The sequence below is a fragment of the Terrapene carolina genome, unplaced genomic scaffold (genome assembly GCF_002925995.2).
Source record: "Terrapene carolina triunguis isolate 2854851 unplaced genomic scaffold, T_m_triunguis-2.0 Scaffold180, whole genome shotgun sequence".
Classification (NCBI taxonomy): Eukaryota; Metazoa; Chordata; order Testudines; family Emydidae; genus Terrapene; species Terrapene triunguis.
Genome location: NW_020664531.1, coordinates 7,439,545 through 7,461,325, shown reverse-complemented (window position 1 = coordinate 7,461,325; position 21,781 = coordinate 7,439,545). Strand labels below are relative to the sequence as shown.

The following is a 21,781-nucleotide window of genomic DNA, read 5'->3' as shown; positions in this document are numbered from 1 at the left end:
TAGAAAGTTAATATTTTACTACTCAGAAAATATTACAATATATAAAACAATTATTGAAGATGTGATTTTACTCAAGTCTAGTAACAATACTTTTTTTTGCTGCTACTAGTTAAACATACGCACTATAATTTAATGGTAAAATATAGGATCAGTGGAACCTGTAAAGTGTATCTCCAAGACAGTGACACTCTATTTGTAGTGAAGAAGAATAAAAGTCCCAAATTATTTTAACGTTTTGCAAGGTGCTAATTGCAAATAAAGATATTTGGAGTGCCTGTTATGTTTACAAGGCAAATTTTGCTCCAGTGCTTGTGGCTTGCATTTCAGTTATCTACTTTTATCTTTTGCTTGTATAAACTAAACACTAAATCCCCATTGCAAACTAATGGACAGATTCTCGGCCTCTGTGATCCATAATAGAGGGGAGAAATCGCACAGGAGCTGGTTTCTGCTGCCTGATCATTGAGCTAGTCCTAAGCTAGCTCTAGCCCCAGTGTAATTTAGAACATCCTTTGGGCTGCTTTAAAGTACACATGCTGCTAAGAGTTCCCAAAGGGGGCTGTCTGCCATGTAGGAATTGCTCAGTGAGCTTTTACCATATCCTCTTCTCCCCCTATTCCTTCTGCCAAGAATAGCAGAATGAGATGCATAGGAGCCAACCACACTGGTTCTATGCCATAATGGGGCAATCACCAGTTAGGGAGATCTGGCAGCTTTCCAACCCCTTTGTATAGCTCAGCCAGATCACAACCACACTATTGAGAGTGCTGCACTAGGTTCAAAAGCAGGGTGTTTACTTACAGGTCACTGGTGTGGCATGGATATGGCATTGCTTGCACTTGTATTTCTGGCTCAGAGGCATCTGCTCCAGCGTGTACTGCAATGATGGCTCTTTCAATCATGTCTTGAAGTGGAACGAAGATGTGATTGTATTTGAACCCGTCACCTGGCAGGTTTTGGGGATGGGATTTCCACATTGGGTTTTTTAGCAGATCTGTTCTCATGCTGTACAGAACGCTAGTTCTAATTGTATATGAAATGTGTTGTGGGGGGTGGCTAGCAGAATCTTCTCTGCGTCTCCTTTTACTTGAAGTGTTGAATATAATACCTGATCAAAGAATGGAAAACAAAATCAAGAAGGTGTTTCATGGATTGGAAATAAAGCTGTGTGAATAACTGATTTTTATCACTATCCATTCTGAAAAAAAAATTAAAATTGTTTTTTGGGGTTTTTTTTAACCGAAAACAAAAAAATTTGGCAAACCAAAAAGTTTTGAAAAAAATTATTTCAGGTCAAACAAAATATTGTGTTAAAACTTTTTAACATGATATATATATATATATATATATATATATATATTTCAAGTATATTTCTAAAAAAATGTTTTGAATCAAAATGTTTCATTATGAAAATGTCAAAATAATTTCAATTTTTTAAATTTTTTTTAACCATGACTTGAAAACTGACACATTTACAAAATGTTTCAGCCAACAAGAATTTGGTTTTTTAGCCAAAAAAATCTTTCACCTGGAAAATTTTGTCCAACTGTAATTGGAAATGCTACAGATTTTATATTCCCGTCTTTTTTGTGTCCTGTGTTTTATGTTTGCGCTAGGATGCTGCCAATGAATAGTCAGTCATCCATCTTCAAAAAGGCCACATTGTCTTCTTGTAAAGAATGTGGTATTGGTATATTACTTCCCTGTATTGTAAACCTGAGATTCGTGCTGGTGGGATTCCAGCATGGAAACATGAAATCCTTCAAGTCTATATTCACCACCCAATGTATTTTTTTTTTTAACTACCAGATGGCACTTTTGACTGTTAATGTTAAGACAGTCAAAGAGCTCGATATTTTATCTCAGTACTCAGCCTTCTAAGATCTAAAATTACCCTCTTTTCTGTGGGCCTGAGAAAAATCTTAAGAAAAACTTCCTTGTACTTTGTCCTCTAGAACTTGTTCTCCAGACTTGCTTTATTTTTAATTAAAATGTTCCCATTCCTGGGTCAAACTCTAAAGTCCTTAATTAGGCAAAACATGCAATGAATTTGGCCATCTGAGGCCTGGTCTACACTTAAACATTAGATCGACTCAGCTATGTCACCTAAAAATTTTGCACCCTGAACAATGTAGCTAGGTCAACTTAACCCCTGGTATAGATGCAGCAAGATCAATGAAAGATTTCTTCTGTCAACCTACCTGCAGCCTCTCTGAGGTACCCCTTCCATTGATGTAGGAAGCATCTACACTATGGCACTACAGCAGCATCACCATTGCTGTGCCACTATAGTTTAGACAAAACTTTGGAATAATACTTCATGGACTGGGGAGTATTCTTCAGAGGTTGATTTTAAAATTCCTCAATCCTGAATTTCAGGCAAAGAGCATATGGAATAACTTGCTTTGCCATAATGACGTTTGCCACAATTAATATTGTAGATTACCCTCTAACAGTGTAAGAGGGATATGGGTAAACCCTCTTTCTGAAGCTGGAAAGATGAAGTCAGACAAAGTACCAATAGACTAGGCTCCTCCTATCTCTATTACTCTGATATATTTTCCTTTTTGATTAAGAGAAAAAAGTTGCCCTTGTCTTCTTTTAAAAGTTGTGAGGGGATATACAAACCACACACTGGGCAACAAGGGATTAAGGAGCTGCTCTGGGCTCAGCCAGCCCTATCCCACCACACCTCCAAGAGAGTCACAGGCTGGAGGGGAAGCTAAAAGGTAGTAAAACAGCTCACTTGTGGAAAAGCCAGGGAAGACAAAGGACCTCTACCTTGCAGCTCTTAGGAAAGGCAAGATCTCACCTATCAGCACCTGCCTGAAGGTCCCCCTGGAGGGAAGGGAGGACCTGCTTTTGATAGATTACGTAACATGCACTAGATCACACAGCTTATCTGTGGCAGAACTGGGAATAGACCTAGATCATCTGAGTACTAGTCTCGTGTCTAGATTTTAATTGGTCTCACCCCCATCTCTGCTTTACCATGACTTCTCGTATAACTCCCATGAGCCCTGGGGCCTTCAGTGCGGAACTTAGTCAAATGCAGAAATTAAAAAATTTTTTAAATGGATAAAAAACTAGCCAGATTGAAGTCACTGGCAAAGCACCTATTGACTTAAATGGGGCCAGGATTTCACTCTCCTCTCTAGTAAGTGCTACATACCGGGAGGGAACACTTCAGGCAGGGAAAAGAAATTTCTACAATGGTGAATGACTACTCTCCTGTTTCCTCTTATGGCCTTATCAGCACAACAGGCACATTTCCAGCAGTGGAGGAGGCATTTTAAGGAGGTAGGACAGAGACGTGAGCAGAAGAAACAATAGAACTTGCTCAAGAAGTAACTTAGTCTGAGTAAATGAGCTGATTTGAAAGTTACCTTCCTAGGCAAACAGGCTTCCTACAAAGATTAATTTTCTTAACTCTCTTCTGCAACCCCAAAGGATATGAAATTTAAAAATCAGGAGGAGGAAAAACTAGGTGATGCGGTCTTAAAAAAGCAACAAAGTAACCTCATTTTTATATTTTGTTTTCAAGCCTTTTCATTCTAGGGCCTCATTCCACTCTCGCTGTATATTATATTACTATCTGTTGTTCCTGGTATCATATTTATTAGGTATAACTGACTCCAGGGATTTGTTTAGTAGTGATTCCTCACTTATAATAGCCATATCACTAGTTTTTATTGCTTGCATTACAGTGTTCAAGAATCACGGGTATATTTTTATCAGGCAAATGTGCTTTTTTTTCTTTTTTATTGTGTTTGTACCATATGTGTTTTCTATGTGTTTATTAAGCCCTGTCTTCCTGGCTGCCATGTCACTGAAGCACCCTTGTAACAGAGAAATATGGGAATGATCATTTTATGAAGTCAGGGGTTTCTTGTCAGTACGTATTTTAAATGAGATACTTACTTGCCAAGAAATTATTTTGTTGCATGAGCTCTTGTGCCTTCGCCTCCAATTTCTCCACAGATTCAAGATGCTGGAAGCGATCCAGTAACACACAGGAGGAGATATTTACCATGAGCTGTGCCAATAGGTTAATCTGCTCAGTCACCGAGTTATTGAGCATTTTCTCCATCATAGGCTCTGAGAAGAGTAAACAGATTGGGAACTATTAGTTTCAAAGCAGCATATAGAAGTCAGAGCCATGCTTTCTTGTAACTGTATTGTAGAAACATAAAATTATTTGTAAAATATCATTTAAAAGGGGAGATTTTCAGAAGTGCCTAGGAAATTGAGGAGCACAAGTACAACGTTGTAGGACTATGCTCTTAAATCCCATAGATGCATAAAGTCCTCCCCAACTTCACATTCCATTCCAGTGCAGTGAGAATGCTATGGGTATCCCAATTTTGGAAAGATTACCTTGACCATGAGATAAAAGAACAGTGAATTTTATGGGCCAGATTCACCCCTACAGGTACCAATTCCATCCCCTTGCTCTTGGGAGAGCAGATGTACAGGAGAGTGACTCTACTCATGGGAGAGCCAGAAGAGTTTCCATTTGGGGAGAAGGTCAGATTTGAAGTCCACACAGGACTTTATAAGAGTCATAAGGCAGGGGCTGCCCACACAAGGCCTGTCCTCCAATTTCTACTTGAGCCCAGTTCCAAACCCTGTCCTTGGTGTAACTGGGTATTCTTCATCTGGTACTTCTGTGAGGAGGATGGGTGAAAGGGATGTGTCTGCCTGAAAGCGGGCTCGTACTCCCTTCTTAGACTACTCAGCGGAGAGAGGACAGCCTGCTTTGATTCTGCAGCATTTTCTGCCACTATCTTATCTAGCTTTTCTCCAAAGAGGAGAGATCCCATGAACAAAGAGGAGCATAGGACTTGCTTGGAGGGAGCATCTGCCTTCCAGGGGCAAAATCACGTATGCTTCCTGGCTGTGGAGTTGGAAGTCATAGCCCAGGCTGAGAATTTCATTGCCTCAAACTTCTCAGGATGGAAAAAAAAATACATTTGTTGCATTTATCCCAAGTCCTTCTCAGATTTGGAGCCTGAGAGCTCTCTTCCTCCATAGAGGAAGAGGAGTCTGAGTCAGAGGATGAGTACCTTTTGGACGTTTTCTTCCCCGTTTTATTCTTCTGGGGCTTTTTTGACCTTTCAGCATGCTTTGCAGGCATTACCACCCAGCTGTGGCCAGAGTGTAATCTTCTGTGACTTGCCTTGTGCAGAGTCTAGAGCTCTCTAGAAACTTCTCCATCTAAGTCTTCCCCTTCGGGGTCCCTCTCCTCCAGAGCAGGAGATTGGGTCTCATTATCAGCACTCCCTGATTCAAATTGGGAAGGAGAGGGGCTGGATATGAGCGCTGCTACTCTTCCCAAGGTGCTCGAGACCCATTTCAAGATTGGGGGGGAGGGTGTGACAGCCCTGCTGAGGTCTAATCTGTGGTTCTGGGTCACTCCAGGATTTACCGCCTGGGTCATCTGGATGAAGCCCTCCTCCTCCTCCTCAGATCCTGTCCTTTTCTGTTCTGGGTCTCTTGGTTGGGTTTTCTTCGGTGGAGTCATGGCTATTTGTGGAGGTAGGGGCCCCAACATGCCTGTCCCAGCTAGGGTCAGGTAACTGGGGGCAGGCTGGGCATAATTTGCCCTCTGTCAAGCCTGGGAAAACTCCCTCACCTATAGAGCACCTGTTGGACTTTGCCCAGTGCTTGCTCAGCTGCTCTGCCAGGCCTGAAAGGGGACAGAGGAACTCAGCAGGGAGATACTGCAGGAGAGGTGCTGGGTGGCTGTAACCACAACACTGAACAAACCCTGTACCAGGAAAGAGGCTTGGAACAAAGAAAAAGCTTGTTACTGCCCCCAAAATGGTTAGAAAATCATAAAAGGAAAAGGTGGGAGCAAATTAACTATCACTTGACTGCTGCCATGGAAGCAGAAGATCTGGCAGCATGCAGGAGAAAGAGGTGTGGCCAGCACACGCTGTGCTGCAGCTGGGAACCACCTCCAGAAACTGCAGAGAGTGGATGGGATCAGCCCAGTTGTAACAGAATTGTGGGAGACGCTGGGCTGCAGAAATCCCTGGTTTGGAGGCCCTCTGAGCATTAGTGATGTTTGGATCTGGAAGTTCACAGTTGGCCTCACTCTAAAAATGAGCTTCCATCAAAAACAGGAGTATGAACATCCTCAACCTTTGGAGGAGTTCAGATCTGCATATAATTTTTGTGGATTGTGCTAATCATATTGGAAAGAATAATCACAACAATGGGTTTATAGCACGGGGCAATTTTAACTCAAAACAATTCTTACTCCAATTGGATTTAACAGAAACTTGTGAGGAAAGTCTAACACATCCACAAAACTAGCTGATCTCCCAGTGAATAATTATTCACATTTGAGGAGTGAAAAATAGGTACTGGGAGGTCCAATATGAGCTTCCAGCTTCTTAAAAGCTTTAAAAAAAAACATTTGAGTGTTTAATCCTTTAAAAACATTAGGTGATGAGTTGACTTGGTAAGAGTCATTAACTCATTAACATAAGATTGGGACTCAGTGCACCTGAGTGATGGCACCGCAGGTATTGCAATGGGAAAGCAGAGAAGCAGAAATGCACTAAACTGATCTGGATGGACGGCAGCACTGTTAGTGAAGAAGGGATGAACAAGGATCAGGAACAGAGGCAGTTGTGAGACGAGACAATGAAACAGATGTACTAAGAATCAGCAGGCAAGCCAGTATCAGTGGAATGGATTCAGAAGGAACATAAGCAATGGAACAGGAGTGAGGATACTATACAAATATCTACTGTTTTACCCAACAGGAAGGCACAGAAGAAATATATATAGTATTATTGGTTTTGTAGCATCTAAGGGGCTAGAATATTCCTAATACTAGTAACCTAGCACTAACAGGGTTAAGCATACATGTATGTCACCAGAGATTTTTCCCCTAAGTGATCTTTAGAAGACCTTATTTTGAATAATACATCAATTTTTAAAATTTTCTCTTACAACTTAATCATTTAAATATTTGAGCATGAGAAATATCAACTGACTTGCTACGTACTTGGAATATTGCATAATTAAATGTTTCTGTAAGTAAAAGCAATATTTCACAAGCTGCATAATTTACACGGAACTAACACATCTAAATATATAAAAAGGTAAAATCCTTGGGGAAGTTTCAGAACTTATTAAATAAAATATCCTCGCCTGCATTTTCCTTCAAATAACTTAGTGATACTAAGACAGCAAACTTTGCACAGCTATTTCTGGTACTTACTTTCTGCTTTGTTACTTACCTTAGAGCCAGTCTTGTAAGGTCCGGAGTCAATTTTCATTGGACTTCACTGAAGGTGAAGGCATTTAGCACCTCTGAGGAGGCACACAGAACCTTGCAGAATCAGGTACTTTTTCTGCAGTTTCTGCTACAGAATCAAATGCCCAAGAAACACTATGGTCCTGATCCCGAGAGGTAATAAGCACTTGCAAGTAGAGCGGGTTGAGAATTTTTCAATGAAACTTTTGGGTGTCAGAGAATGCCGATTCATTGAAACAGTTTCTTGGGTACACATTGGAATTTCTGTTCATAACCAGAATAGCCCAGTGGTTAAGGCCCTCACCTGGATCAAGTCCCTGCTCCAAACCAGTCAGATTTGAACCTAGGTCTCCTACATGCAAGGTGAGTGCTCTAACCACCAGATGATGCAGTCGGTCTCTTCCTCTCTGACCCAATGGATATTTTCCTATTTATTCAAAATGGATCAGCCCCAACAAGCAAAAGTGAAAGAATGACTCCAAATCAGGCAGAACAGGCCCCTGAACCTGGGTTGTCCACATCCCAGATAAGTGCCCTGGCCATCAGGCTGTTGACTATTCTGTGTCTCTTATGTTTTTACATGAAATATTTCAAACTATCTCATTTTCATTCCAACGTGGAATAGAAACAAATGTCAGACCCTCAAATTTTTTTGTGAAACAGAATCCTTGTTTTACATTCAGCCCCACTTGCCACTCTCATTTGGATCAACAAAAGTTGTGGGTGTTCAGCTCTTGAAAGGATCAGGCCCATAATGTGGGAAAGAACTGGATTCAAATTATTTATAAAATAAGGGAATTGCTATTTTAAAGATATTAATCTTTATCTGTTAGTGAAATGGATGGATTTTACTTGTATGGACATTAGGCAAGATGCAGCAAAAGGAACTGCATTTCTTTACAAGATGATAAATGATCAAACAATATTAAAAATGTTTGAAACTAAAATGAGATAATTGTAAAATGTACTTTTAGTTTTATCTAAGTAAGGCCAATGTGAATCATAACTAAGAGGTTATTACTGCTAAATTTCAGTCAAACACAACGTCATGGGGATAATAAATGTTGTGTGTCTATCTGTAGATATACCTACCATACTCTTGCAGCTTTCCAATGAGATTCCCCACATCAATATTCAAGCGACTTTCAATGAAGTTCTTTATAAAACTGTTTTGGAGAGCTTCCTAAAGTAAGATAAATGATTTACAAGATAGCATCTGTGATATTCAGAGTTGCTGGATTTTTTTATATACACACACAGAGTCATAGATCTCCCTGCTCAGCCATAGATTTCCTCTGTGTGACCTTGGGCATGTCACTTAGTATCTGTGCCTGAGCTCCTCATCTGTAAAAGGCCTCACGGAAGTACGAGGAGAAATACACTGAAGATTCTGAGGCAATTAGATACTACATGGATGGGAACCAAGTAAGTGCCTATGACAGATTGATAGATCATACTGTAAATTTCCATCATCTTCATCTTGTTGTTTTCTTTGTTTCCATTATTAAACCAGCACTGAGATTGTAGGCTTTTCTTAATTGGCCGTTTAAGATCAGCAAAGGGATTCCAAAAAAAAAAAAAAAAAAAAAAAATCTGTTCATGTTGTTTCAAACTCTCCCTGGGGAACTGCTGCCCTAATCAGAATTGAGAGTTACTGGGAAATGAACCGGCATTTGGTATCCTTCAGCCCTTGCTCTCAATGCAATGAAGCCAAAGGTATGACCATGCCTTTTCAAACATATGACAAAGACCCAAAACTCATAACCTGATGTTAGGTAGGATTCGTTAAGTGGAGAATATCGCTAACCTCTGCACATACCTTAACTAAGAGTAAAAAGATAAAATATTTTTTTAAGGTGTCCACTGTAGAAAACTTTCTATAAACTCAGCTTCAAGATTCCACATTTTAGATGTCAATAATTTATAGCATTAGTGAGCTAACACAAGGTTTGTATGTAGTGGAAGTAAATGTAGCTCTAAAATGGCAGATACACTTCATAATGAGATGCAACTAAAGATTAGGCTTTGGGTACCAAAGAACCACTGATAAAAACATCCACTCCTATAGACAAACCCAAGGTCAATGGGAGCTCAGGACAGTCAGGGCCTTACAGGCTCTGTCCCTTAATGGGTTGTCAATGACCAGCTTTTATAATATTATGGATTTGGCACTGACAGAATGCAGAATCATTAAGATTTACTAATTAAAATCATCCAATGCTAGACAAAAGACTTTTCAAGTGCTATCTCCTGGGTCCAATGCAATCTCCCTTTCTGTACTTAGAAATATGGCAAGTTCCCAGTGGCATAGTACAGCATATCATTTAAGTGAATGTCTGTAGCACAAACATTTCACATTCCAAACTTCAGCATCAGAGTCTGAATTCTAAACACCAAGAGAATTTGATGGATTCCTGTTTCTATGTCCTCCTGAATACTTATTTGTATTCAAATGATTTAGTGGAGACTCAAGTGAATAATTTCTCCTTTATCGCAAAGTACCCAGACACTCTGCACACTCAAAACAGAATGTATATTGTGCACTATAAACCATAATTGCATCACCAAGCTGGCAGAATCCTGCTAGTATATTTTCCTCACTGTTAGTCTTGGATACCTTTTTAAAAGTAATGGTTTCTAACAGACAACCCTCACCAGTGGAGATCTGATTCACCAGACAGGGTAGTGTATAGTGTTTGCTAACGTACTAAGGTAATACAGTGGTACGGATGAGAGACGGTATCTTAAAAGGTTATTATTTTTACTTACAGGCAATTTAATGGTACTAATATGGCCCCCATCATGGTTTTATCTAAGCACCTCACAAATCTTTAGTGCATTTGTCCTCCCAACACTCTTGTAAGATAGGGATAATAGCATTGCCCTATTTTACAGATGGGGACCTGAGGCACAGAGAGGCTCAGAACCTTGCCCCAGGTCATACAGTCTCTGGCAGAGAGTAGGCTAGTGCCCTAGCCACTGGATCGTACTTCCTCTCCAATTCTGATCCCCTTGATTGAGTATAATAGCTCCTTATTTCATGGGTAACCCCACTGATTTCAGTGGGATTACTTGTGGAATAAAGTACTATTCAGCATGAACAAGAACATCAGTCTCTGGCCCCTTGTACTTACATGAAAGTAAGCACATGCCTAAAATAAGTACCCATACAACCTTATTGTTGTATACCTTTTCCCTTCCTCACCCCTTGTTACCCCAACTCACTGAGTCACATCTATACATTTATTGTAAATTAGCTAGGGCAGAGACCTTTCCTTTCACTTGTTCTGTAAAATACAACATTTTGGAGCATTGCATTACTAGCAGCCATACAAACTATATTATCTGGAAAATACCATCTTCAGTTTCCATGTTCATTGTCTCAATTTCTACATCTCATTTGCTCAGTTTCCAAGAAAAAGGACTAACAATCAGCTCCACGAGGCCTTTCAGGGATCGCAAGTAACATTCCTTAATTGAATCTTAATTAACAATTCTATTGTTGATGCATGAGCATCAGTTTATTCTTTCACAGCTTAATGGCTCTGCAGATGGTGAAGAGTAAAAAGTGCCAAAACTACATTTTAGTGACTAAAGAAAGAAGATATGACTTGGAAACACACAGAAAGAACTGTTAACCAGGTGCTACGTTTATGCAGTCACAGCTATTGTTGCATTTTAAACTTCCTCCATTATGGCTGTGAGAATTATGAGAATTAAGCAAATTCAAGCTGTAAAGAGTATTTAAAAACTTGCCAATTGTCTTAGATTAGCATTTCTCAAACTGGGGTCCATGGACCCCTGGGGGGTCCCTGGGCCCTGCTGATCAACTCCTCACCTTTCCTCCCTCAACTTCTCCCCCTCCCTCCCAGCACCTCCTGCACACAAGGGAACAGCTGTTTCCTTGCATGCAGGAGGCACTGGGAGGGAGGGGGAGAAGTGGGGACAGGGTGCGCTTGGGAGAGGGGGCGGAATCATGTCCAGGGCCGCTGATCAACTCCTCCCCCTTCCCTCCCAGCGCCTCCTGCATGCTGGGGAACAGCTGTTCAGCAGCGTGCAGGAGGCACTGGGAGAGAGGGGGAGGAGCGGGGATGGAACGTGCTCAGGGGAGGACGAGGCAGGTAAGAGAAGGGGCAGGGGTGGAGTGGGGGCAGGGCCTGGGGTTGAGTCGGTGACCGAAAAATTTTAAATCAAAATGGGGGTCCTCGGGTTGCTAAAGTTTGAGAACCACTTAGGTAAGTGACTGTTCGCCGTCGTACTATTCATTGTATTTCTAATATCACATGGTAATACTGCAGACAGGGAGGTAACTACTTATTTTAGCTGCTTTAAAATTGAAAAGATTTTCAGGACCACCCCGTTGTAGGTCTATAATCTAAAATTCAGCAGGATTTACTGTTGCAGACATAAGGTCTTCAAATGCCACTCACAAGAAAAACTTGTATGTCTGTGCTGACTGTACCACCACTGCTATCCTGCAGAATTTCTGGTAATTCCTCCACCTCAGAGCCAGGACCTTTGTAAAGGCTGATCCAGAACTCCATTTCCTATAGTGATCTAGTATTTCTAGAATTACCACTTCTTTACAGGCTACTTTAATTCTTCAATTATTTGTCTCTGTGGATAGTATTGGAAAGTAGGAAGTCATCCACAATTCACCAACCTGGAGCTGATTGACCATGAGGAAGTTTTCACTGCTCTTAAAAACCCCAGACATCCTCAGCCATGCCTCAGAATAAATCTTCAGGTTGTCCACAAAACCAAATGTGTGATTAGCCTAAAGGGAGAAATGAAGCCAAGTGAAATGAAAACTGCACACAGTAATTCCTGTGGAAACAGGAGCAACTAGGGTGGTTCGGATCTCCTGGAACTCCTCTGCATGTCAACTTTAATTGTCAGAAGTAAATGCATTGTGTTTCCTTTTATCTTCAAAGGAAACCAAAAATGATTTATTTTTGTTATTCAGAGACTAACAGATCAAAGAAAAGGCTTCCTGCTGTGTTTATGTTTCCCACATGAAGAGTAATAATATACAGTTTATTTTTATATAGTGCCTTTCATAAAGGGTATCACAAAATGCTTTAGTGAGAAAGCCAGTCAAAAAATAAAAGAGGTTCAAATTAAAGCCTCTTTCTCGATCACATCACCACCTATCTGGGAGGAAGAAGTGGAATATCTGGATGCAACATACAGTTCCTACAACCCTCAGCACAATTTTGGTGCTGATTGAGTCAGGGAGATCTAGCAAGGTCCAGTAAGGAAGAAGGCAGAATTAGGGATCTTCTCATTTGACTGTAGGGGGGAGCAGTCAATTCCTTTCCTTCTGCCCTCACCCAAGCATGGGCTCTGAATGACTGAAGAGTGAATAATACACATTCTAGTATGAATTTTTAGGAAGTCGGCAGTAAAAAACGATAAGCATTCAGTTTTCACAAACATGGGTGGTTTCTCCAAATACAAATGGGTCATGAATAACATGACTTCACAATCACAATGACTCAATTTCGGTGATTTTATTCACAAAAGGATCAGCAAATCAATTAACTTTTCCCATTTAGTCAGATCTAGTAGTGACTGGACTGAGCTTTGCACACGACCCAGTCAACAAGAAGGTTCAGTGTGTTCCACTATCACTCAAGGTGTCTGCAGCTAGGTTTGAATTCACGTACCAATGTCACTTGGGGATACCAAAGAAGGGACCTGATAAGATGAGCAAATTAATCACAAACTAGGAAAGAATTTTAGCATTGAAATTCCAAAAAAAATTATTCAGAAACCCTGTTTCAGTAATGGTATAATATTAAATGTAATATTTAAATTAAATATTTAAGTCAAAATGAAGCACTCTAATATTATTGAAATGAAGCACTGTGACATTGAAACAAAATGAGAAAGTTAAACAATTCATTTGGACTTTTTCCTGACAAAATGTCATCTAAATGTACATGTCAGACTAGATGATCATAATGGTCCCTTCTGACTTTACAGTCTATGATTCTATGTTGGTGCGAAATGTTTTAATTTTCACTAAATTGCACTTTTCCTCAGAAAATTACTTCATGAAAAATGTTTGACCACCTCTAAAAGTTGTATAAATAATAGGTTCAAGAAATGATTTTTTGTGACACAACTGAGGTGTTAATGTGTTTTAGGGAATAACAGATGAACAATTCATAGAGTCTGATACTGACAGAGAGAGCAAAGTTGAATTTGATGATGATGTGATTTCAAATAGCAAAATAGATACAGGAAATTGATATGAGTTATAATATACGAGTACACCACTGATCAAAGTCTTAATGTTAGATCAATATACATACATCTGTAAAATAATTATTTCTCCAAATTTGATTAAACTATGATAAGCTCTTCACTAAGCTATTGGTTTAAGCTCACTCTGGAAATACAGATAAGTATTATTTGAAGTATTACATTCTATGGCCATTTCTGTCCTAATGCTTGTAAGGGATTATTATTATCATGATAAAGGTAGATTATACGAGGGGATTATTAGAAAAGGGATGTGTGTGCGTGTGCGCGCACGTGTGTGTGTGGAGAGAGACCTTCTGAGTTGCAAGCTGATTCTTGAACAAATGCCAAAATGAAAAGGATCAGTATTATTACAGATAACACTTCTGAAAGATAAACCTGATTAAAATTTAGACTGCCATTTTTTGGGGGGCGGGGAGAGAGACACAAGGGTCTGCAGCATCATTTTTTCTAGTGAAATATACCACCCCACCATCTCTGATGGTTATTGAACATTAGGATTTATTCCAAGCCAATAAAATTATGCCCCTTTCCCTGCACCACCCTTACACATATGTTAGTGTTTGTTCATGTTTGGTTTTGGCAATTAACCTTCCATTGGTTCTGTTAAAAAAACCCAAACAGATATTTACATATAACATGTAAAACTGGCAATGGATAATACAGCTAATTAACACTACTTTCAGAATATTCCTGTATCTGCACTACATGAATCAAATTTCTCATTAGGGGAAATCACTAGTATTTCAAAGTACCTTAAGTATAGTATTTTGGTCAAGCTAAGAAGCCTGATTAAATAATAAGGAAATAAAGGTTAAACATAACAAACAGATTGGAAAATAAAAACAACTGAAAGAACATATTCCATCTGAAATCACTGCTGTGGGACCAAATCTTGCGTCCCACTGCCGTACTTAATCACTAGACTATGCTTCCTCTCAACTATCTTTAAACATCTGTCTTATTTTCCCCTTGCCTAACAGATTAGGAAAATCTACAGCTCAAGGTTAGAGAATGCTGTGATATCAATTTTGCTTAAGTTAATATTGTAGCCGTCATAGCTGTTTTTAGGAATCAGACCTCTTCATTATGCTCTAATGATGGTGGTAGGTAGTCATGTACAGCATTCCCCAGCAAAAGGGGCTTCTGCACTGAGTTGCAAATTACAATTGGGGGTAGATTTATTCTAATACTTCCTGTCAAAAGTGCAGAACTTTGGCACAGTCCCGCAGCATTTAAGTGCCTTCTACAAAGTTACATTCAGACAAAGTCTGGAAGTGTATCTATAGGAGATGTATGCCTAAGCAGCAAAAAAACCTGGGAAAGGTCACTGGTGACCCATTCCCCACACTAGCTGTGCAGGAGGTGCTAGGATGGCCACTGGCAGCCAACTACATTTCCCTCTGGCAATGTTAAGTCTTTAGAGAGGGGATGCTGGTGGCCCATATGGGAATAAGATCTTCTGGTAGAGGCCATAATGGCTTAATTACAAGTAGGAAAGTGGGTAGAGAGGGATGCCTATCACTGGGACATATGTAGCTTAATCAACCCTGAAGGTTCAGGTTCAGTTCAGAATAAAATAAGGGTTAAAGTTTGGGCATATTCTAAATTTTTAAGTCCGAGTTCACCATTTTCTACTTAAAAACTAACAGAGAAAGTGTATAGACCGTTAAGAACTGCATGACCGTTAAGACCCGCATGGTTATTGTGCCTTTAAGACCTGGAAAATTGTGAAGGAAGAGTTCAGTGGAGAGTCTCCTCAGAGGTCAGCAGATGTATCTGAAGAATGAAGACAGCTGCATTATATGTGGGGCTGGCAGCACTGCCTATTAACACTGCCTGATAATTCCCATTATAAGGGCTTGTTTAAAGGTCCATATAACTTTGCTGAACTTTAATCACTTAGGCTGAAATTTTGCATGTCAAATGTCTGCCTGGGGCTGATTTTTTTGGAAAACGTCAGCCAGAATGGTTCAGCTATTTCTTAGAAAAAGGTTGGACAAAATTTTCTCGGTGTTAAAAAAAAAAATTGTTTACCTTTTCTTTAAAAAGCTTAACAGCCTCCACATGCCTTAGAGCAAGGACATGAAATTGGGCAGGGACTGGCCTTTGTGTCAGGGATGTGCCTTTTACTGTCCCTGGAAAAATCTGCCCAAATGTAGCCAAGTTAAAATCCCTTTGAAACAAAACAGTTTGCAGAAGCTCAATAAAGACTTGCTAGAGCTTCATAGCTCCCTGGCAATCCTATCTACACTGAGCACGCTCCATCCCAGGATTGCAGGAGGCTGAGAACGCGACATGTTCTGGACAGCAGCTTTGGCTAAGGTTGGAGACTTGAATTCCACCAAAAGTCCTCTCTGGTATTGCCTTCAGACTCATCCTTTTATAAATCTCCTAGTTCTGTGAATAAGATAGAGCTAGAAACTATCCTTTTGAGGTTAGTTGTCAGCCTGTTAAACATTTCATTGTAATATCATTTTTCATTATGAAGGGAGTTGAAACAAATGGGTTTTTTTCCAAAGCCAAACTTCACGAGACAACCCAATTAAACTGGTAGAATAAGAACCTCTTTATCTTGTTATGAAGGCTTGATATTTATAAAGAAAGGCTTTGCCTTTCGTATTAAGGATTGGTGAGCAAGGCGGCAGGAATCCAAAACCAGGATGAGTTTGTCAGACTTGTTTTCTTACTTTTACTTCTGAATTGTTTTGATGTATTGTAACATACATTCTGTTTTAATCGGAAAAATTAGAAAAAAAAACTTTCAATGACTATAAACTTCTTAAATATAACATCTCTTTCTTTAAACTATCATCCTAAATGGAGATGCAAGAATATGGCAAGGAAAACACATTGCCTCTGATGAGCCAATCAAGAATCAGAGATGCACGCTTTCTGATTGGCTCAGAATTGAACAAAAATGTTCATTGAACTTAGCTGATGTCAATCGGCATGCATTTATTGTGTGTGTGAACTTGACTGGTCAATATTGATTTAGATGTCAGGATTGTTTATCACAGGTAGAAAGCAAATTTAATGACTTATTGTAAGAATGGTTTTCAGTAATCTTGAGATGAGATATTCCACTTTATGAAACAAAAACATGAAAATTATCCTGAAATGCAAACAGATTTGAATGCTACCCTTCTTTGTAGCATGTACCTAGCTACTCCCGGGGAACAGTAGTTGAATGGGTATGATCCTGCAGTCCATGTTAGGGGAAAACTTGCACCTCTACTTCAATGGCAGTTTTGCCTAAGTAAAGGGTGCAGGTTTGGACTCAATACCAATATTTAGGATATTTATTGATAATTATTTAGTTTGCTTTAATTTCCATAGGGTATGATAATTAATAAGACTGTGCAACAGAAAGAGTAAAGATGGATTTGATGGAGGGACCTACCTGCTAGATCCATGTTTACAAATAAACATAATTTATCATTGATAATTTGGTGAGTCTAGCATTTATTTTTATAAAACATCTTGAATGAGCTGATGGAACTGTCTGAGGTCCAAGCATGTTAATAGATTTATTGGGCTATAATATCTAATAGAATCTGTGTAGTTTCAGAAGATGGAGAAAGAAAAGTAAAATTGTCTCATTTAAGATAACTTGGCAATCTCAGTGCCGTTACTGAGTAGACTTCGTTTCACTTAAGATCTAGAATAGGATTCAACATGTGCTGAAAGATTTATCTGTCTTATCATGGATCCTATTAAGATAGTGGCTGTGGCATACTAATTGGCAAAATAATGTGGAAATCTCTACAACACATTATTCTTGGTGTCACTGTAATGCAGAATGCAATTTTGCACACAGAGTTTTATCACCACTTAGAGTTCACATCTGTAAAAATCAAAAGAGCCCCTTTTTTTAAAATCAGCCTAAAGTTTTAAAATGAATTATATTCAACTCAGCAGACCAAGGGATATAGCCTGTCACCCAAACTAAGTTCTTCATTTTAATTGTCAACTAAGAAACCACCGAAGTCTTATTTTTGATTCACAAAGGGCTATTGTGAAGTTAACGAGTAGTTCTAACATTTATCATTTCACTTAGATTTTAACATCTTACTTTTTAGAGTAAAAGTCAGAACATAGTGTTTTCCATGGTAAACCGAGGTCAGTACGATCTTTAAAAAAATATTTTGTACACCATTATCAAGCAGTCATGCTTTATTTCACATTTTAAATGGACCTAAATTACCATTCCTGTAATAATTAAGATTTCATGACAAGTATAATATTTGCAACAAATACTAATATTTCCTCTGACCTCCAAGCCCTTTTAAAAATAGATCATAATAGTTATTATTTATTTGTATTGCAATAGTGCCAAGAGCCTTGGTCACAGACCCTACTGAGAGAGGCACTGTACAAACGTAGAACAAAACGAGTGTCTATGAACACGGCCGTATGCTTTTTGGGATTGGGACTCTTAAATACAGGATACCTGCCAAGTAACCTTAGAAACTTTCGTCATATAAGCAGTCACCAATGTCAACAGCCAACCATGTATTTGTATAGTATAGACAGGAAAATTCATAAGAGTTGTCTTAACAGCACCCTCCTCCCCGCCACTCCCCTACCCCACAAGATTAAACTAGGTGAACTACAGGAACAATTCCACTACATGAGCCAATCGTGTGTATCTGAGCATTTCTAACATACTTCCATTTAGTGGAAGGATATGACAGACATACCATATACTGCACAGATAGGCACAGGCAAAGGGTGGGATTTTCAAAATTGCCTAAGAGAGTTAGGCACTCAAATTCTGTTGACTTTCCGTGGGACTCCTGACTCTATTTGAAAATCCCACCCATAATCTAGAATTCAGAGTCGTTACTGTTTTGTAGCACAATTAGGCTTCATCTGCACTGGCCAGGAAAACCATACTATAAAGTAAAATAAGTTAATGGGAAAAAAAGAAAACATAGAAGCACTCAAGCCTGGGGTTTAACCCAGTCCAGTGACCCTGGGTGTACAACCTATCTTCCCAAAGGCATTCTTCTCCTTAGTACAGTACCACCTAGAAGCCCTTGTCCTGGACCAGGACTCCATTGTGCTAGGCACTGTACAAATACACAACTAACAGATGGTCCTTCATGCAGCCTTTCCTGTGAGCACCTGTGCAAAAGAAGGGGGAAGTGGGGCAGAAGTTAACCCTTACTCACCGAGGACTTACGTAGAGCCCCTGCACTCTGACACAGAAGGGCTCACTACAGCCCTTTTATCATGGTTTTCCTGGCTCACTTGAACAGGGACTGCAAAACTTAGGGCCAAGTTCTCCTCATTGACACTGATGCAAACTCACTGAAGTAAATGGAGTAAATTGAAACACAAATGCTATTGTTATTTTGTATGTGCAGTGGGAGCAGGATGAACATCTGGGGAAAATAACCCTGCCAATTTTCTTAAAGGAAACACTTTCCATTGTTTCTACCATCCATATAAGTACAGACATTTGATTTATTCATTTCCTTAGCTACTCACCTTTTCTATCACCATGTTAAACTTTTCACTGTTGGGGGTGTACAGTATCTTCCCATGTAACAGGGGCTTCAGGAAGGTCCACATCAAAGCCCCATTAGGTGACTGTAAAATTTCCTGATAAAGCTGCAAGCAAAATGGAGCTGTGGTAAAAAAAAAGAGAGAGAGAAAGAGACCATATTTAAGAGATGGTGCAAGTGGATGATTTATTCAGCAACATAATGCCTATGACTTTAACTTAGGGCTTGGCCTCTGTAAGGTGCTGAAAATCCTCAATTCTCACTGAACCATCACTACAGCTCTTTGGAGAGATGTTTGTTCATTCACCAAGTGCTTGAACCTGCAAGGAGCTGGGGATACACAACTCCCACTTAAGCTGAGAACAATCAGCCCCCAAAGAGATCAGAATCTTAGGGCATGTCTACACTACAGCCCTAAATTAATCTATGTTACGTCAACTTACAGCCACCGCAGTAATTACACACTACCCTCCTTCTGTCAGTGGTGCGCGTCCTTACCAGGAACACATGGAGCCGTGAAATTGACAAGACAGCCAAAAGCCAATATAAGTAACGCAGTGTCTACAGACATTGTGTCACTCTAACTACACTGACATAAGCCCTACACCTCTCGTGGAGGTGGAGTTACTATGTTGGTGTAGCAGAGCACTTACATCGGCGGGAGGAAGGCTGTATTGTGTAGACTGACTTAATCAGGTTGTTGTAAGATGGTGCAAGTGGATGATTTATTCAGCAACTTAATTGTGTAGTGTAGACCAGGTCACTAGTGAAAACACTGGATAAATTGCCCCTGTCCTAAAAGCTGTATTGGTGTATTACAGTTCTGGAGTCAAAGTACACAGGCAAATCACACATAAAATAAATGCAGAGGAAAGAGTCACTGCTATAAATTCTCATACAGATCAAAAGTTCTTTAAAGTATAAGAGACTAGCATCACCAATTATAGACCAATGAGGGATTTATAATAGTCGGATAATTATTTCCATACTCAAGAGAAGGCAAGCATAGTTCTAATCAGCAGCTATACACCTTCTTACTTTCTGAACTTTCTTAGGCCATTCAATGAAGACTGTCTTTTCTATTTGACAAGACAGCTTTTGGGTGACAGTGAAATGTCTACGGGCCTCTTCATCAAGAAAGGTAGCATAGTTTATTTCAGAAAGCTGCAGATAGATGCAAATATGTAACTGAACTGTATGATGTTTAATTCATTTTTTAATCTATCTATCTATCTATCTATCTATATTTCAGCTGCTTAGCTGAAAAATCCATTCCCCTAACCCAAGTAAAATTTGGTAGTCAAGCATGTGCATCCTTAATAACCTCATTGCAAGCTATGGTCCTGATCCTGCAAGCAACAACATGTGGACCGGCTCCCCATTGAAATCAAGGAGTTCCTTTTAGCAGGATCAGGTCTAAATTTCTATGCTTAGTTTACATTGGGTATTTTTTGTTACTAGTAGATTTAGAAATATTTAGTAATATTTCATAGTAATTTTCATCTTCAGTGTACTGTACTATAGAAACATTAAGTAATGTCATTAGTAACGCTGAGTGAGTAATTGATTTTTTAGTTTGGTGACAAACCAAAAAATTCTAAAACATTCTAAGTTTTTGGTTTTTCTCCCCAAAGCAACAAAAAATCATTTTGAAAAGTTGATTTGAAACTAAATGTCAAAACAAATCATTTCAACATTTCCCAAGAAATGTAAGGTTTTTCAGCTGAAACTATTTGCTGTATTTGACCTGAATTCACAAATAGTTTCGGTACCTGCCAAAAAAAATTTAACAAAAATTTCACCCAGCTCTAGTTACACCACCTCTATGAGGGAGACAAGTATTATTATTTGCATTTTACAAAGTGGGACTGAATTAGAAATGTCAAGTGACCTGCCCAAAACCAAGGAGTGAGTGTCAGAGCCAGGATTGTAACCAAGGAGTTTCTAGAACCCAGTCCTTTGTCCAGATCATTCCTCCACAATCTCCCTTTAAGAAAGTAGTCCCCCCTCTAAACAAGATCTGTAACTGGAGAAAAATTAACAAGGGCTCTAAGGTGGCCAGGTCAGAGTGATAGTATGATGAACATATGGAGCACTGTAGCTAATCTTTAGACTAGGACTTTTATGAAAGTGTTGTCCAGTTGTGGGACTATAAGACTACAAGGCAAGTTCAGTAGTGAGCACACAGGACTGGAAGCCAGGGCCACTGAGATTTATAAGGTGGGGGGAAGTGGGCAGGAGGGGTAAGGACCCATACACAATCCCCTGTGCAGCCTCTCTGCAACTCCACTACTAGTAGGAGAAGGACAAGCAGAGGCTATGTGACTGGTACTCCCTGCCTCTGTAGGTGGCAGGGCTCGGGAAGAGCTCTGGCTCCACGTTCAGTGTGCCAGCTTGGACAGCTGAGCCCAGACAAGATGTTGCAATCTGCTAGTCATAGAGCCTGAAGCAGATATTTTCCGCATCACCGCCATCCTTCCCCCAAGGAGCAACAATGGAATCATGCCTCTCTGAGTCACAATTCCTTTCCTGGAATATCACCGAAATTAATTTTAAAGAGTCAAATTTGGTGTGTGATAGGTCTAGAAAGCAGTCTCACACACACGATATAAGAATAATAGCAGGGTGCAGACAACTTGGAACATTAACTCTAATGGTAGCCAACAACTCAATTACAAGAAAAGACAAAAGGTATTCTTCCCTGGTTGTATTCAGAAGCTTAAGG

The 21,781-nt window shown here is 39.6% G+C and overlaps 1 protein-coding gene across 1 annotated transcript in view; it reads right to left on the bottom strand.

Annotated features, from left to right (window-relative positions):
• LOC113407020 (ATP-binding cassette sub-family A member 13-like) overlaps nucleotides 1-21,781 on the bottom strand; it is a 289,939-nt gene that overhangs the window by 172,821 nt on the left and 95,337 nt on the right. Inside the window, exons 27-31 of the mRNA XM_026654099.1 lie at nucleotides 19,040-19,179; nucleotides 11,937-12,050; nucleotides 8,366-8,456; nucleotides 3,922-4,098; nucleotides 802-1,108 (exon numbers count right to left, since the gene is read on the bottom strand). Coding sequence (XP_026509884.1) covers nucleotides 802-1,108; nucleotides 3,922-4,098; nucleotides 8,366-8,456; nucleotides 11,937-12,050; nucleotides 19,040-19,179 — 829 coding nt within the window. The remainder of the gene's footprint in view (nucleotides 1-801; nucleotides 1,109-3,921; nucleotides 4,099-8,365; nucleotides 8,457-11,936; nucleotides 12,051-19,039; nucleotides 19,180-21,781) is intronic.